General features: G+C 46.0%; 1 protein-coding gene across 4 annotated transcripts in view; it reads left to right on the plus strand.

The window, feature by feature from the left end:
• The first annotated feature begins 865 nt into the window (after nucleotides 1–865).
• ndufa9a (NADH:ubiquinone oxidoreductase subunit A9a) overlaps nucleotides 866–18,369 on the plus strand; it is a 42,342-nt gene continuing 24,838 nt past the window's right edge. For 2 of the 4 annotated variants that reach the window (XR_015081558.1, XM_086010258.1), the window contains exons 1-2: nucleotides 867–971; nucleotides 2,109–2,279. Coding sequence is in view for 2 of the 4 variants with exons in the window: in XM_086010258.1 (XP_085866384.1) it covers nucleotides 920–971; nucleotides 2,109–2,279 (223 nt within the window). In the remaining 2 variants the exon portion in view is untranslated. Of the gene's footprint in view, nucleotides 972–2,108; nucleotides 2,280–18,369 lie in introns of all 4 variants that reach the window. The other 2 variants (XR_015081557.1, XM_086010259.1) reach the window with 2 other exon arrangements.

Consider the following 18,369-nt stretch of genomic DNA (forward strand, 5'->3'; position numbering starts at 1 on the left):
CTATTAATGCACAGCGCGGTGGATGTTGCACTGACCCTATTGATACACAGCGAAGTGTATGGTGCACTGACCCTATTGATACACAGCGAGGTGTATGGTGCACTGACCCTATTGATACACAGCGAGGTGTATGGTGCACTGACCCTATTGATACACAGTGCGGTATTTGGTGCACTGACCCTATTGATACACAGCGAGGTGTATGGTGCACTGACCCTATTGATACACAGTGCGGTATTTGGTGCACTGACCCTATTGATACACAGCGAGGTGTATGGTGCACTGACCCTATTGATACACAGTGCGGTATTTGGTGCACTGACCCTATTGATACACAGCGAGGTGTATGGTGCACTGACCCTGTTGATACACAGTGCGGTATTTGGTGCACTGACCCTATTGATACACAGCGAGGTGTATGGTGCACTGACCCTATTGATACACAGTGCGGTATTTGGTGCACTGACCCTATTGATACACAGCGAGGTGTATGGTGCACTGACCCTATTGATACACAGTGCGGTATTTGGTGCACTGACCCTATTGATACACAGCGAGGTGTATGGTGCACTGACCCTATTGATACACAGTGCGGTATTTGGTGCACTGACCCTATTGATACACAGCGAGGTGTATGGTGCACTGACCCTATTGATACACAGTGCGGTATTTGGTGCACTGACCCTATTGATACACAGCGAGGTGTATGGTGCACTGACCCTATTGATACACAGTGCGGTATTTGGTGCACTGACCCTATTAATGCACAGCGCGGTGGATGTTGCACTGACCCTATTGATACACAGCGAGGTGTATGCACTGACCCTATTGGTAGTCGTTGGCTCCTCCCCCTTTAGGCTCGCGGTGACGTCGCGTAGCTTCGCTCGTGGATTGGATGTTGGGTGTCACCTGACACAAGATGGCGGCGGTGCTCAGTGGCGGATGCCGAGGTCGCGTCCTTCCAATGTCACGTAAGTGTGATTGGGCTTAGTTTCAACCTTACCCGGCCTCTCTTCCCCGTACCGCTTGTATATAATGTTGACGATGATCCTGGCAACTCTTGTTAATGGGATTGAAGTGGTGAGGCACAGAGGGAACAGATGTTCACTAAAATGATCGTGCAATCTGCATTTGATCAGTTCTGTGTAGAGGATACCGCAATGTTACCAGCAAATACAGCATAATAGATTGGAGAAAGTGTGCAAATTGCTGTCTTACATGGAAAGAATATTTGGGGCCTCAGATAATTGTGTATTTGCCACAGTTGTGTGTTGTCGATGGGCTGTTTGGTGAGGTTAATCTGGAGCTGGATATGACGGCTCATGGGGTAGAAAATATGCAACAGAGGGACTTTTGCCGTCATAAGAGGGAGAGAGGTGAGCGATGGCTCAGGGTCTTGACCATAGATGAGGGTATTTAATCAACTCTGATGTGAAAAATTATCAGATCAGATACAATGCAGTTAATCCAAGTAAGTGTGGGATCGTGTAGATTTGTGATAAATATCTGTTCAAAGCCCACAGCCAGAGGTGGAGAGAGATGTTTAGGAAAAGGAGGAACAAGTCAGAGATGGACCATATAAGGATGGGCGATATGTGGAACTGGAAACCACAGTTAATGAAAATGCATTGAGAAGTCAGGTCAGCAACCTTTGTTAACCCTGTTACTGAATCAGATCTGTTAGAACCAGTACATGAATTAAACTTTGAGTAATTGCATCATTATGTAAAATATTGCTTGTTGGGTGTAGAATGTGTATTTTGATATGAGCCCTCTGTTGTGGCCTTTAGGAAAGTCAATCTGGTATTCAGAAGGTACTCTATTTAAAAAAAAAAAAAAAAAAAAAAAAATCTTTTAGAATATGTGTTTGCCCGTATAAAACTTTACTGTTCTCAGACAATATTTCAATAGTTTTATACTATAGAGTAATTCTGCTCATTTGTTGGATAAGCTGCCGGTAGCAACTGTCTTGCTGATCTGTGTATAAAACGTTGTTTCATTAGAATGTGTAGAATTGGTGTGTAGGCAATATTTCCTGTAAATAGAAATTGTAATTACCTGTTGCATACCATATGTAGGTAACCTTCAGTGCCTGCATTGACTTTCAGGTGCTGTGTCACCAGGTTTGGCCTCAGCAGTGTCCATTTTGATTCAAAAGAGGAAGCTTCATCATGCTCTCATTCCCGGTGGTAAAGGTGGACGTTCATCTTTTAGTGGGATTGTGGCTACAGTTTTTGGAGCAACTGGATTTCTTGGACGATATGTGGTTAACAGGCTTGGTAAGACCCAGTGCTTATTACTGATATTGACTTGCAATAGGCATTATGAACATATATTTCAAAATCAGCTTTTACTGCATAGAGACTTTCTTAAACATTTGTGCAATAAAAAAAACATTACTTTCAAACTCAGTGCAGTGCAAAGGGGGTTCTAGTAATACCCAGCCTGCACTGTGAAATCTGTGTCACACAACAACTTGAGATAAAATTTACAAATAATAGTGAGCAGAGCATTGAAAATATCACATAATTATTTCAGCATTTTATACAATTTAAGACATGAAATTACATTTCTGAGGTAATGCTGAGGTGCTAATTTGGATGGCATAGGAGGGGAAAGCCACTATAATGTAAGGCACTCATAATAAATTAGTATTTATTGTCTTAAGACATCTCCAAACTCCATTTCATGAACTTAAAGGCAGATATCATCAAAGGTGATCTCTTTGCTGGTAACACCGCCAATGTTCCCTCCTATTTTTATTTGCATTGAGCAGGCCACAAACTCCACTGAGACACCACCAATGTTCCCTCCTATTTTTATTTGCATTGAGCGGGCCACAAACTCCACTGAGACACCACCAATGTTCCCTCCTATTTTTATTTGCATTGAGCGGGCCACAAACTCCACTGAGACACCACCAATGTTCCCTCCTATTTTTATTTGTATTGAGCGGGCCATGAATTCCTGAGCATGACCTTTTTTGTCCATGGGCAAATTTTACAACAAAAGCAGCAACTTTCACTTGAGCCAAAAGAAATGATTTATGAGGAGGATGCAAAGAGGCTTCAAGGTGATTTAGACAAGTTGAGTGAGTGGGCAAATACATGGCAGATGCAGTATAACGTGAATAAATGTGAAGTTATTCACTTCAGTAGGAAAAACAGAAAGGCAGAGTATTATTTAAATGGTGATGAATTGATAAATGTTGATGTACAGAGAGACCTGGGAGTCCTTGTACACCAGTCACTGAAAGCAAACATGCAGGTGCAGCAAGCAGTTAGGAAGGCAAATGGTATGTTGACCTTCATTGCAAGAGGATTTGAGTAAAGGAGCAAGGATGTCTTGCTACAGTTATACAGGGCCTTGGTGAGACCACACCTGGAGTACTGTGTGCAGTTTTGGTCTCCTTACCTAAGAAAGGATATACTTGCCATAGAGGGAGTGCAGCGAAGGTTCACCAGACTGATTCCTGGGATGGCAGGACTGCCGTATGAGGAAAGTTTGGGTCGACTAGGCCTGTATTCACTAGAGTTTAGAAGAATGAGAGGGAATCTCATTGAAATGTATAAAATTCTGACGGGGCTAGACAGACTGGATGCAGGGAGGATGTTTCCCCCGGCTGGGGGGTCTAGAACGAGGGGTCTCAGGATATGGGGTAGGACATTTAGGACTGAGATGATGAGAAATTTCTTCACTCAGAGGGTGGTGAACCTGTGGAATTCTCTACCACAGAAGGCTTCCTGCGTGTGAAGGCCTCCGATCTGGAAAAATCTGCAAACTTACCTGAGTGCTCCCGAGGCGCCTATACTTCGATCCTGGGCCCCTCAAACTCCCAAGTGTGCAGGGCCCACGTATCCCAGGAGCGCATGCGGTTCACAAGCGTCCCTGGGATCACGTGGGCCAGGCCAGCCAATAGCAGATAGACCTGTCAAATATATGAATGGCAATCACCCCAAAAACATAGTAAAACTTTAAATACATTTTTAAAAAACATCACCTTTTTAAAATTAGTTGAAATTACAATAAATTATATTTTAAACAAAAATTTAATTTTTTGAAAAAAAAATAAAGCTTTTTACGGGGCTAAAAATAAACTTACCCTTTTTTTAAAGTATTTTTAAATTATAAATGAGTGAAGAAAATTTTTTAAAACTTTTTTTTCAACTGTTATGCTGGTAAAAGAAGGCCGTACGCCTGCTTTTACTAGGCGTAAGATTTCTAAGGGTTTTCTGCGGGCGGAGGTTCTCCAGAAAGCGGAACTATCCGCCCGCAGAGGCCCTTCTCTAGTGCAGGCATCCAATCTGTCAAGAGCATTCTTGACAATCGGAAATGCCGGTTTTCAGTGCATGCGCTTCGCATGTTAGATTCAAGTAGAGTCAAGATGGTGACCGAGACGGTCTGGTGCTAGCGCGCTCTCCCTGCTTTGGGCGGCCTGCGCTCGCTCCCGCAACCGGAGCAAAGTGTTCGGCGAGTCGGGCGGAGGCAGTGCAGCGCGGCGAGCAGCAGCAGCAGCCACGACGACCTGCTGGAGCACGTCGGCCGGCAGCTCCTCGGCGGGAAGGCATTCCGACTGGGAGGAGGGGAGCCGAGCATGGCGGCCGGACCGTGAGCGGGAGAAGCAGGCCCCGGGCCGTCGGACCGTGGAGCCGGCGACGGTGAGGAGGAGGCCAGCGACCGGAGCATTCACATCCCGACGATGTGTTCGGCGAGTCGGGCGGAGGCAGCACAACGAGCAGCAGTAGCAGCCACGACGACCCGCTGCAGCACGTCAGCCGGCAGCTCCATGGCGGGAAGCTCGCAGTCCGACTGGGAGGAGGGGAGCCGGGCATGGTGGCCAGAGGTCGGATCGTGAGCGGGAGAAGCAGGCCACCACACGTGGAGCTGGTAACAGTGAGGAGGAGGCCGCGGTGACGAGGAGGACGGAGCGGCTGAGGGACATCGTGCTCCCACTGCCACTGGAAGCCATTGAACTGACTTTCTGAACACGGCGCTGTAAGAATAGCTGACGTGTCTCTATGGGGAGTAAGCATTCCATTGTACTTGTACTGGTTACATATGGCAAATAAAAATTGAATTGAAAAGTTTAGTAACAATTTTTGAGATTTATGAGAAACGTTGCTTCTTGGTTTCAGGGTCGGTTTAGGGTGCAATAGATACGTGCAAATCAGTTTTACTATTTTAAAAACGTGTTTCCCCAAGAAGATTTGGCACACACTCAGTTTTTAAATGTGCAATGTCGCTTTATTTACCGTGTTTGGATTTTATGTGGGGCTTTCAACTCCCCCACTTTTTGGGGCCAAAAAGGAAATCAATTGAAAGGGGTGAAGCGTTTGCGGAAAGCTGCTAAGTGCAGATTGGGGAGGGTTGAAGTTGTTTGCCTCTTCGCACGCACTTTAACCTGAGCAGGACAACCAAGGGATCGAGTCTGCGATTGTTTAAACCATGTCCTAGCAACCGTGGTCACCCTGAGCAAGCTTGTAACTGCTAGGAAAGGATTCAAAGACATTCACAGATATTGCTGCACTCTGCCTTGATGCAACTTTCTAACTGTTCTAACTTTCTGCCACTCGAGTCTCTGGCTCAATCTTCTCTGAACTGCACCACAAAGCAACGTATTGAATCATAGAATTGTACAACACAGAAGGAGGCCATTCCGCCCATCGAGTCTGCGCCAGCTCTTTCGAAGAACACTCTAGTTAGTCCCACTCCCCTGCTCTTTCCCCATATTCCTGCAATTTTTTCTTAAGTATTTATCCAATTCCCTTTTAAAGGTTACTATTGAATCTCTAACCACCACCCTATCAAGCAGTGCATTCCAAATCCTAACCACTCGTTGCATAATTTTTTTTTCCTCATGTCTCCTCTGGTTCTTTTGCCAATCATCTTAAATCTGTGCCCTCTAGTTATGGACCCTTCAGCCATGGAAACAATTCCTCATTATTTACTCTCTCTAAATCCTTCATGATTTTAAACACCTCTATCAAATCTCCTCTTAGCCTTCTCCGCTCCAAGGCGAACAACCCCAGCTTCTCTAGTCTATCCACTTATTATTCTGCATGCAACTTTAAATATAATATTTGTGACGAGACTTGTCAATGCCCTGTTAATTTTTCTTACTAAATACGTAATGTTCATTCACACTTTTTGTTGAGCGGAAAAGACTCAGTCCAGCTGGCCAGCCTGAAGTTCAAAAAATACAATACTGCCCTGTTGCATCCCAATATTTCAAGCCTCAGGATTTCTAACAGCGAATTTTTGTTCGGGATTGGGTGGAAGGAGAAAGCTGCATTGAGTGATCCCAAAGATTGGGGATGGAAAACCGTGCCATTGAGGGGGGTGTGGGTTGTTCCCTGACACGGGTCAGGAAGTATGAGAAAGGTGGAGGGACCCGATGGCCTGCATCCTAGAGTCTTAAAAGAAGTAGCTGCAGAGATAGTGGATGCATTGGTTGCAATATACCAAAATACCCTGGATTATGGAGAGGTCCCAGCGGATTGGAAAACCGCAAATCTAACACCCCTATTCAAAAAAGGAGGGAGACAGAAAGCAGGAAACTATAGGCCAGTTAGCCTAACATCTGACATTGGGAAAATGCTGGAGTCCATTATTAAGGAAGTAGTGGGCAGGACATTTAGAAAATCATAATATAGTCAAGCAGAGTCAGCATAGTTTTATGAAAGCGATATCATGTTTGACAAATTTGCTAGCGTTCTTTGAGGATGTAACGAGCAGGGTGGATAAAGGGGAACCAGTAGATGTAGTGTATTTGGATTTCCAGAAGGCATTCGATAAGGTGCCACATAAAAGGTTACCGCACAAGATAAGAGCTCACGGGATTGGGGGTAATATATTAGCATGGATAGAGGATTGGCTAACTAACAGAAGACAGAGAGTCGGGATAAATGGGTCATTTTCAGTTTGGCAAACTGTAACTAGTGGGGTGCCTCAGGGATCAGTGCTGGGGCCTCAACTGTTTACAATCTATATTAATGACTTGGATGAAGGGACCGAGTGTACTGTAGCCAAATTTGCTGCTGATGCAAAGATAGGTGGGAAAGCAAGTTGTGAAGAGGACACAAAGAATCTGCAAAGAGATATAGATAGGTTAAGTGAGTGGGCAAAAATTTGGCAGATGGAGTATAATGTGGGAAAATGTGAGGTTATCCACTTTGGTAGGAAAAATAAAAAAGCAAATTATTATTTAAATGGAGAGAGGCTACAAAATGTTGCGGTACAAGGGGACCTGGGGCTCCTTGTACATGAAACACAAAAAGTTAGCATGCAGGTACAGCAAGTAATTAGGAAGGCAAATTGAATGTTGGCCTTTATTGCAAGGGGGATGGAATATAAAAGTAGGGAAGTCTTGCTACAACTGTACAGGACGTTGGTGAGACCACACCTGGAGTACTGCGTACAGTTTTGGTCTCCTTATTTAAGGAGGGATATAGTTGCTTGGAGGCAGTTCAGAGAAGGTTCACTAGGTTAATTCCTGAGATGAAGGGGTTGTCTTATGAAGAAAGGTTGAGCCTATACTCATTGGAGTTTAGAAGAATGAGAGGTGATCTTATTGAAACGTATAAGATTCTGAGGGGGCTTGACAGGGTAGATGCAGGGAGGATGTTTCCCCTCGTAGAACTAAGGCATAGTTTCAGAATAAGGGGGCACCCATTTAAAACAGAGATGAGGAGGAATTTCTTCTGAGGGTTGTGAATCTTTGGAATTCTCCACCCCAGACAGCTGTGGAGGCGGGGTCATTGAATATATTTAAGGTGGAGATAGACAGATTTTTGAACGATAAGGGAGTCAAGGGTTATGGGGAGTGAGCAGGGAAGTGGAGTCAAGGCCAAGATCAGATCAGCCATGATCTTATTGAATGGTGGAGCAGGCTTGAGGGGCCAAATGGCCTACTCCTCCTAATTCTTATGTTCTTATGTTTTGTTTTCAATAAGGATTTGGGATATGTTATCTTCAGACTGTTTGCCACAAGATCCTAAGGGAGAGAAGCTCTGCTAGAAATACTTCTTCTTAGGCAGTCCCTCGGAACTGAGGATGACTTGCTTCCACATAAAAAATGAGTTCTCAGGTGACTGATGAGTCCAATGTGGGACCTACAGTCTCTGTCACAGGTGGGGCAGACGGTGGTTGAAGGGATGGGTGGGTGGGGTGCCTGGGTTGACGTGCGCTGTTTGCGCTTGGCTTCCGCTTGCTCCTGGCGAAGAGACTTGAGGTGTTCGGCGCCTTCCCGGATGCTTCTCCTCCACTTTGTGTGGTCTTGGGCCAGGGATTCCCAGGTGTCAGTGGGAATGTTGCACTTTTTCAAAGAGGCTTTGAGAGTGTCTTGAAGTGTTTCCTCTGCCCACCTGGGGCTCTCTTGCCGTGTCGGAGCTCCGAGTAGAGCGCTTGTTTTGGGAGTCTCGTATCGGGCATGCGACGATGTGACCTGTCCATCGGAGCTGATCGAGCGTGGTCAAAGCTTCGATGCTGGGGATGTTGGCCTGAGCAAGAACACTGACTTTGGTGCGCCTATCCTGCCAATGGATTTGCAAGATCTTGCGGAGGCAGCTTTGGTGGTACCTCTCCATTGCTTTGAGGTGCCAGCTGTACATGGTCCATGTCTCTGAAGCACACAGGAGGGCAGGTATCATTACTGCTCTGTAGACCATGAGCTTAGTGCTGGGTTTGAGGTCCTGGTCTTCAAACACTCTCTTCCTCGGGCGACCAAAGGCTGCACTGGCACACTGAAGGCGGTGTTGGACTTGGTCATCGACATCTGCCCTTTGTTGACCGTAGGCTCCCAAGGTATGGAAAGTGGTCCATGTTGTCCAAGGCCTTGTAGTGGATTTTGATAATCGGGGGGCAGTACTGTGTAGCGGGGGCAGGTTGGTAGAGGACCTTTGTCTTACGGATGTTTAGTGTAAGGCCCATGCTCTTGTACGCTTCGGTGAAGATGTTGACGAAGGTTTGGAGTTTGTCCTCCGAGTGAGCGCCGACGCAAGAGTCGTCTGCATATTGTAATTCAACAACAGAGGACGGGATGACCTTGGATCTGGGCTGGAGGGGACAGAGGTTGAACGGTTTCCTGTTTGTCCTGTACAGAAACTCAAATTAAAGTAACAAACCTAGCACAAGATGTCAGAAAAACCCACATCCAAAATGAACAGGTTCACTTGATTGTCTACCTGACACCATCAGACCTCAAAACCCTTTCCCATAATTAGAGGTAAAATCTCAACTTGAATGTTACAAAAGCTACATTAACTAGTCTGTTTTATGAAGGAAGCACATAAGATATGAAGCCTATAGAACTTGCTCACAGTTACGGGGGACTTTGCTGCACGACTCAGCAATTTTGGAGCAGGATTACCTTTGAGACCAATGAGGTCCAAAGAGTTCACAAACTCTCCGTGCTACCTGCAAATGTTCAATGGTGCAATCCATGCCTGTCCGTTAATGTTATACTCAAAAGCAGTTTCTAAAACTCATAGGGAACACCACGGTAGTGGCAAACACTTTACACAAGCCACGCAAAGCCTTGCAAGATTAAAATTGATTTTACACCATTAATAGAAAACTGTTATAAGTTGCACATTTATGAAATGATTTGTTTAATACACAGCGCTTCTCTTGTTAACGTCAAAACTGGTGATTGAGATACTTTACATTGTAGAACATTACTCCCATTGCTTGTAGCAACAGGCGGTTTGACACTAAATTAACTGGTACACTTAATGGATTTGATCTTTCAGCTGAGACGTCCCAAAGCAGCTATTATAGAAAACTGGAACAAAAAAATCTTTTCTTTGGAGGAGCAACCTGAGACTTGCTGAGAGAGTGCGAGACGAGGGGGTTCGAGAGATGGTTGGAGGGGGGGTAATTGAGTAAAACCCATACAATCCCTGGGAATCTGTGCAGCAGAGCCGTGAGTTTCAGCCACGTTTACTGCCTGAGGCGATCCGAGTCAGCGCCAGATCGCGTGTGGCGGTACAAATATTTATCCCAGATTGTAGTTTGAGACTAACCGACCAGGTCAAAATATTGTTCCCATTTCTTAAAACAGCACAGAAACAGGCCATTTGGCCCAACTGGTCTATGCTGGTGTCTATGCTCCACATGAGCCTCCTCCCACCTTGCCTCATCTCACACTAAAACATATCCTTCGATTCCTTTCTCCCTAATCTGCTTATCTAGCTTCCCCTTAAATGCATCTATGTTATTTGCCTCAACTACTCTCTGTGGGAGCAGATTTCACATTCGCACCACTTTCTGTTTCTAAAATATAGGGAAGAATCCATCATGACATCTCTGCAAATATATATTTTTAATGTGCATGTAATACCCACTGGAAATGTTATGTACGCTAAGTATGGTTATCAATCTTTAACTTAGACACTGTATTATCATTGTTATAAATCCCTGGGTTAAAGTTGCCCATGTGAAGGTACAGCAAGAACTTTTAAGGACACAATGTGACTAAGAGCAGACTTTCCATAATTCTGCACCAGTATCAACTGTTGCAGACAGTGAGGCTGCGCAATCTCCAGGCAGAAACCCCAGGAGGAAGGGGTGGAGTCGGGGTTTTCGAGCGGGAAAAAGGAGCGACTGGAAAAAGAGGGCAGGAGCTCTGAAAAGAGGGCTCAGGAGGCAAATGGATGCCGCATCCCGTCCCGGGTTTCCAAACTCGGCCGCCACCCTTCGTATTAGTAGCTCTGCATCCAGAACTCAAAGTGGGATTCGGTGATCGTGAAGAGAATTCAACGAAGGGGTTCGGAGTCGTAAGTCTTGCAGACATTATACATACCATGAGCTCCAACTTAAGCGCGCCAACGAAAGAGTGCACTCAAATTTGGACACAGGGACAGATTCTCCTTTGAATCCATGTAAACGGAGAATGTATGTTTATTATGTCTAGATTCATTCTAATGTATGCAAATGTCTAATTTAGTTCATTGACCTGTAATCTTCTTATACTGTCTGGCGTTAAAACTATAAAGTAAGATAATTAGAATTAAGCCATTGTAGTAGTGATCTCCTTACTGGACTATAGAATACTGTCTACAACAGAGACCACATCTCACATATATCTAGAGAACCGTGAAGGGGTTACATGCACAACACGCCTAAACAATGTATCCCCACAAAATGAGCAATATTTACCTTTTTAAGTTTGGTGCCTGAACAAAAAGCTTCTAAAACACTCCCAGCTGATCTCACCTGTCAATCACCGTACTATGCATCGCAAATCCCATTAGCTACCACTTCGAGACTAGCCCGCACTTGATTGACAGCCACACCAGCCAATCACTTGCGGAATAAAGTTCAGTCCGTACCGTTTCACAGAGCAACTGATGGCAATTGAAACTATGGCTGAAGTGAGACAGCTTTGTGATACTCAACAGAAATCATAGAGTCATAGAGTTTTACAGCACAGAAAGAGGCCCTTCGGCCCATCGTGTCTGCGCCGCCCATCCATCCCTGTCCAGTCTAATCCCATTTTCCAGCATTTGGTCCATAGCCTTGTATGCAATGGCATTCCAAGTGCTCATCCAAATGCTTCTTGAATGTTGTGAGGGTTCCTGCCTCTACCACCCTTTTGGGCATTGAGTTCCACATTCCAACCACCCTCTGGGTGAAAAAGTTCCTCCTCAAATCCCCTCTAAATCTCCTGCCCCTTACCCTGAATCTATGCCCCCTTGTTATTGACCCCCCTACTAAGGGGAAAAGTTCCTCTTTGTCTACCCTATCTATGCCCCTCATCATTTTGTATACCTCAATCAGGTCCCCCCTCAGCCTTCTTTGCTCCAAGGAAAACAACCCCAGCCTGTTTAGTCTTTCTTCATAGCTGAGGCGCTCCATCCCAGGTAGCATCCTGGTGAATCTTCTCTGCACCCTCTCCAAAGCAATCACATCCTTCCTATAGTGAGGCGACCAGAACTGCACACAGTACTCCAGCTGTGGCCTCACCAGCGTTTTGTACAGCTCCATCATAACCTCCCTGCTCTTATATTCTATGCCTCGGCTAATGAAGGCAAGTATCCCATATGCCTTTTTAACCACCTTATCTACCTGTTCCGCTGCCTTCAGGGATCTATGTACATGTACACCAAGGTCCCTCTGACCCTCTGTACTTCCTAGGGTCCTACCACTCATTGTGTATTCCCTTGCCTTATTTGTCCGTCCAAAATGCATCACCTCGCACTTTTCAGGGTTAAATTCCATTTGCCACTTTTCCGCCCATCTGACCAACCCGTTTATATCGTCCTGTAGCCTAAGGCTTTCCTCCTCGCAATTGACCACCCCACCAATTTTCGTGTCATCTGCGAACTTGCTGATCATACCTTTTACATTCTCATCCAAATCATTTATGTAGATCACAAACAACAAGGGACCCAGCACCGATCCCTGAGGTACCCCACTGGACACAGGCTTCCAGTCACAAAAGCAACCTTCGACCATCACCCTCTGCCTCCTGCCACTCAGCCAGTTTAGGATCCAACGCGCCAAGGCACCCTGGATCCCATGGGCTCTTACCTTCTTGACCAGTCTCCTATGCGGGACTTTGTCAAAGGCTTTACTGAAGTCCATGTAAACCACATCCACAGCATTTCCCTCATCCACCCCCCTAGTCACCCCCTCGAAAAATTCAATCAGATTTGTCAGACATGATTTACCCTTGACAAAGCCATGCTGACTATCCCCGATTAATCCTTGCCTCTCCAAGTGGAGACTAATTTTGTCCCTCAGAATTTTTTCCAATAATTTCCCTACCACAGATGTTAGGCTCACTGGCCTGTAATTCCCTGGTTTATCCCTGCTACCCTTCTTGTATAATGGTACTACATTAGCTGTTCTCCAGTCCTCTGGTACATCCCCTGTGGCCAGAGAGGTTCTGAAAATTTGTGTCAGAGCCCCTGCAATCTCCTCCTTTGCCTCCCACAGCAGCCTGGGATACATCTCGTCCGGGCCTGGGGATTTATCCACTTTTTGGCCTGCTAAAACCGCTAGCACCTCCTCCCTCTCGATGCTAATATGTTCAAGTATGTCACAGTCCCCTTGCCCGATTTCTATGTCTGCATCGTCTTTCTCCATAGTGAACACAGATGCAAAAAATTCATTTAAAACCCTGCCTACATCATCTGGCTCTACACACAGATTGCCACTTTGGTCCCTAATGGGCCCTACCCTTTCCCTGGTTATCCTCTTGCCCTTAATATACTTATAAAACATCTTAGGATTTTCCTTTATTTTGCTCGCCAGTGTTATTTCATGGCCCCTCCTCGCCCTCCTAATTTCTTTTTTAAGTATGCCCCTGCACATTTTATACTCCTCTAGGGCTTCTTTCGTCTTTAGTCTTTTGTAACTGCCAAAAGCCCCCCTTTTATTTCTAATGCATTTTTGTATATCCCTTGTCATCCAAGGTTCCCTTTGCTTGTTGGTCCCACCCTTGACCTTTACAGGAACATGTTGGCGCTGTACTCTCTCTATTTCCCTTCTGAAAGTCTCCCACTGTTTTGATGTGGATTTTCCTATAAGTAGCTGCTCCCAGTCCACTTTGGCCAGATCCTGCCTTATCATATTAAAATCGGCCTTCCCCCAATTTAGAACCCTTATTTCCGGGCCGTCTTTGTCTTTTTCCATGACCACCTTAAATCTCACCGAATTATGGTCACTGTCGCCAAAATGCTCTCCTACTGATACTTCCACCACTTGCCCGGCTACATTCCCCAGAATTAGGTCCAGTACTGCCCCCTCTCTTGTAGGACTTTCTACATGTTGGCTCAAAAAGCTCTCCTGGATGCACTTTAAGAATTCTGCACCCTCTAAGCCTTTCACACTCTGACTATCCCAATTTATATTGGGGAAGTTGAAATCCCCCACTATTATTACCCTATTATTTTCGCACTTCTCTGAGATTTGCCTACATATCTGTTCCTCTATCTCCCCCTGACTGTTTGGGGGCCTATAGTACACTCCCAGCAAAGTGCTTGCCCCCTTTTTGTTTTTAAGTTCTACCCATATGGCCTCATTAGAGGAACCCGCTAATATATCGTCCCTCCTTACAGCAGTAATTGACTCCTTAATTAATATTGCAACACCCCCTCCCCTTTTACACCCCCCTCTGTCTCGCCTGAAGATTCTATACCCCGGAATATTGAGCTGCCAGTCCTGACCCTCCCTCAACCATGTCTCCGTGATAGCAACAATATCGTACTCCCATGTGTTCAACAACAACTTCAGTTCATCCACCTTATTTGCAAGACTCCTTGCATTAAAATAAATGCCTTCCAGCCCTGCCATATTCCCTTTTGCCTTTACATATTTGCTCTGCCTTCCCAGCTGACTTGTTTTTTCCTCTGTATTTGGCTGTAAATCACCCCCTACTATAGCTCCACTCTGTACCCCATCCCCCTGCCAAGTTAGTTTAAACCCCCCCCCAGCAGTGCTAGCAAACCTCCCCGCAAGGATATTGGTTCCCCTCTGGTTCAGGTGTAAACCGTCCGACTTGTACAAGTCCCACCTTTCCCAGAAGCAGACCCAGTGATCCAGGAAACTAAAGCCCTCCCCCATCCCTTTAGCCACGCATTCATCTGTTCTATCTTCCTATTCCTATACCCACTAGCACGTGGCACGGGGAGTAATCCAGAGATTACAACCTTTGAGGTCCTGCTCTTTAATCCTTCACCTAGCTCCTTAAATTCTTGCTGCAGGACCTCATCCCTCTTTTTACCTATGTCGTTGGTACCAATGTGGACCACGACCTCTGGGTGTTCACCCTCCCCCTCCAGAATGCCCTGCAGCCGCTCAGTGATATCCTTGACCCTGGCACCAGGGAGGCAACAAACCATCCTGGATTCACGTCTACGGCCACAGAAACGCCTATCTGTTCCCCTTACTATAGAATCCCCTACCACTATTGCTCTCCCACACTTTTTCCCCCCTTCCTGGGCAGCAGGAGCACCCCCAGTGCCAGGAAGTTGGCTGCTGCTGCCTTCCCCTGGTGAGTCATCCCCCCCCAACAGTATCCAAAGCGGTATACTTGTTTGAGAGGGGAGGTCACAGGGGTCTCCTGCACTACCTGCCTGCTTCTATTGCTCCGCCTGGTGGTCACCCATTTCCTGTCTTCCTGTGCAGCCCTTCCCTGCGGTGTGACCAACTCACTAAACGTGCTATCCACGACCCTCTCAGCATCGTGAATGCTCAACAACCCATCCACCCGCAGCTCCAGCGCCTCAATGCGGTCTGCTAGTAGCTGCAGATGGATGCATCTCTGGCACACGTGGTCATCAGGGGCACCGGGGTCCCTGAATTCCCACATAGAGCAAGAGGAGCATATCACGCGGCTGGGCTCACCTGGCATGACCTTCCCTTTACTTAATTTAAATTAATTTACTACCACCAATTAAAAATATCTCTAAGGCGCTTGTATAGTCTACCAACAGTCCCTGCTACACCAGAAAAGACCCTAGTAACTATAAACTACAGAGTTAAAATTTAAAAAAGAGAAATACTCACCAACCAATCACTTACCTGCTCCCTGGTGACGTCACACTCTGATTACTTTTTACCTCTCTCCTCTGCTGTTGATTTGGTGTGCCTCACCTCGCAACTGCCGCCGATTTGAATCTGCCGCCGCTTTTAACTGCCGCCGGTCACTGCCCCTTCACAGGTCCGATGCTCTGATCGGGCCTCACCTCGCAACTGCCGCCGATTTGAATCTGCCGCCGCTTTTAACTGCCGCCGGTCACTGCCCCTTCACAGGTCCGATGCTCTGATCGGGCCTCACCTCGCAACTGCCGCCGCTTTTAACTGCCGCCGGTCACTGCCCCTTCACAGGTCCGATGCTCTGATCGGGCCTCACCTCGCACCAAATCTCCACCATTGTTACATTTTAGTGCATTTTCTTAGCGACCCGCTGACTGACTTCCAAAATTTTTTAAATTTTTTTTTTAATGTGGCATTTTATAAACAATCTTTTCACCTCCCTGTAAAAAATTTGAATTTCATTGAAACCCTCCCAACATTTAAATCAGGTGAAAATTGTTGGAGTTTTAAAATCTGATATTGGGAGCTGGGTTTGCGGTGGAGGAGCAGCCTGAGACTTGCTGCCGGCAGTTTGCCGAAGCGGCTGCTCTCTGGCAGCAGTGTTCTCCCTGGCGGATCTCAGTAAAAACACCTGGCGTTTCCCTCTCTTCCTTCACTCTGCATTTCTATCATTTGCACAAAGAGCCATTAGCTCTGAACCCGCACTTAGAGCACAGCACGCCCAGACCGTGGTCACCTCCTCCAATCCATGCATGCTGACAGCTGAGAGCCAATCAGATGAAATTCCCTGCGCCCCCCCCCCCCCGCACTTTACCCGTGCTCTCTGCAGCCGCTCGCGCTTTGGCTGTTGGGCCCCATCCATCGCTCCAGGTCTCTACTGTGTGCGGCTGCTCACTTTGAGTGCACGGGACCTTGCAAATCATTGCACGGCTGCACACCTATAGGGAACATTGAACACCACTCTCCCATAGAATGATGAGCTGCAGTCAATGCAGAAAGTAGATGCACAAGTAATGTTATCTTACTGACTGGTTTCTGATTGTTGAACTGTTAAGAAAGTTGACTAATATAGTAGCATGGATAGAGGATTGGTTAACGGACAGAAAACAGTGAGTAGGGATAAACGGGTCTTTTTCAGGCTGGCAGGCTGTAACACAAGGATCAGTGCTGGGGCCTTAGTTATTTACAATCTATTAATTAATTAGATGAAGGGACCGAGTGTAATGTATCCATGTTTGCTGACGATACAAAGTTAGGTGGGACAATACGCTGTGAGGAGAACACAGTCTGCAAAGGGATATAGATAGACTAAGTGAGTGGGCATTAAGGTGGCAGATGGAGTATAATGTAGGGAAATGTGAGGTTTTTCACTTTTTGGTAGGAAGAATAGAAAAACAATATTTTTTTAAACTGAGAAACTTTTAAATGTTAGTGTTCAGAGAGATTTGGGTGTCCTCGTGCAAGAAACACAGAAAGCTAGCATGCAGGTACAGCAAGCAATAAGGAAGGCAAATGGCATGTTGGCCTTTATTGTAAGGGGGTTGGAATATAAGAGTAAGGAAGTCTTGCTACAATTGTACGGGGCCTTTGGTGAGATCACACCTGGAGGACTGTGCAGTGTTTTGGTCTCCTTATCTAAGGAAGGATATACTTGCCTTGGAGGCGGTGCAATGAAGGTTCACTCGATTGATTCCTGGGATGAGAGCGACTCTGGAGTTTGGAAGAATGAGAGGTGATCTCATTGAAACATACAAGATTCTGAAGGGGATTGACAGGGTAGATGCGGAGAGGTTGTTTCCGCTGGCTGGAGTGTCTAGAACTAGGGGGCATAGTCTCAGGATAAGGGGTGGGCCATTTAAGACCGAGATGAAGAGGAATTTCTTCACTCAGAGGGTTGTGAATCTTTGGAATTCTCTGCACCAGAGGGCTGTGGATGCTGAGTCTTTGAGTATATTCAAGGCTGAGATAGATAGATTTTTGGACTCATGGGGAATCAAGGGATATGGGGATCGGGCAGGAAAGTGGAATTGAGGTTGATGATCAGCCGTGACCTTATTGAATGGTGGAGCAGGCTCGAGGGGCCGTATGGCCTACTCCTGCTCCTATTTCTTATGTTCTTATGTATTGTTGCCCATTATTCTGTACTCTGCATATGTTGTAGAAGTTCTTTAATTGCAACCTTTGAACTCCTTAGCATTTGTCATGTTTTGGGATTTTTGTTCATTCTTCACAGAGGATTTTAGGATTTAAGTTATATTTAAGGGTTGTGTTTTAAACATTGACAATTCACAGAAGTTTAAGAAGAAAAGCCACAGGTAACAGACATTGAATGTGTGTATTGAAGCCAGATGGGTCGGTTTGTGGAATTCACAACTAATACAATGAGGATCTGTTGCCTCATCCTAGGACCATTAGCCAGGATGGCCTCCATTCATGTAGAGAACAGTAGAAGGCAACTTTAAGCTTACACAGCAAAGTGGGGGGGGGGGGGGGGGGGTAGCTGGTTTTATTGACAGGCCTACTGGAGAATCACCAGAGGGGGGGAAGAAAGTGTTTTTGCCCTCTCCTACTGGAAACCTACAAAGGGACACATCGGCAGGCTGGTTTGCCCAGAGCTGGAAGTAAAAAAATGCATATCATCAGTTTTTGCAGTTAGAAGTAATCTGTAAGAAAGGTAATGCCTAAAACATGTAAATTTAGCCCACAAAAGGAACAGGGCACGTGGTTTATTATTTCTCCCCCCCCACCCCACCCCAATGTTTTCAAGGAGAAAAGCGAGTTTGATGTAAGTGAGTGGACTTTGCTTTGACTGTTGCTCTGTATGTT

This window comes from Somniosus microcephalus, chromosome 17, assembly GCF_052327205.1.
Source record: "Somniosus microcephalus isolate GS21.2 chromosome 17, FLI_Smic_1.0, whole genome shotgun sequence".
Taxonomy (NCBI): domain Eukaryota; kingdom Metazoa; phylum Chordata; class Chondrichthyes; order Squaliformes; family Somniosidae; genus Somniosus; species Somniosus microcephalus.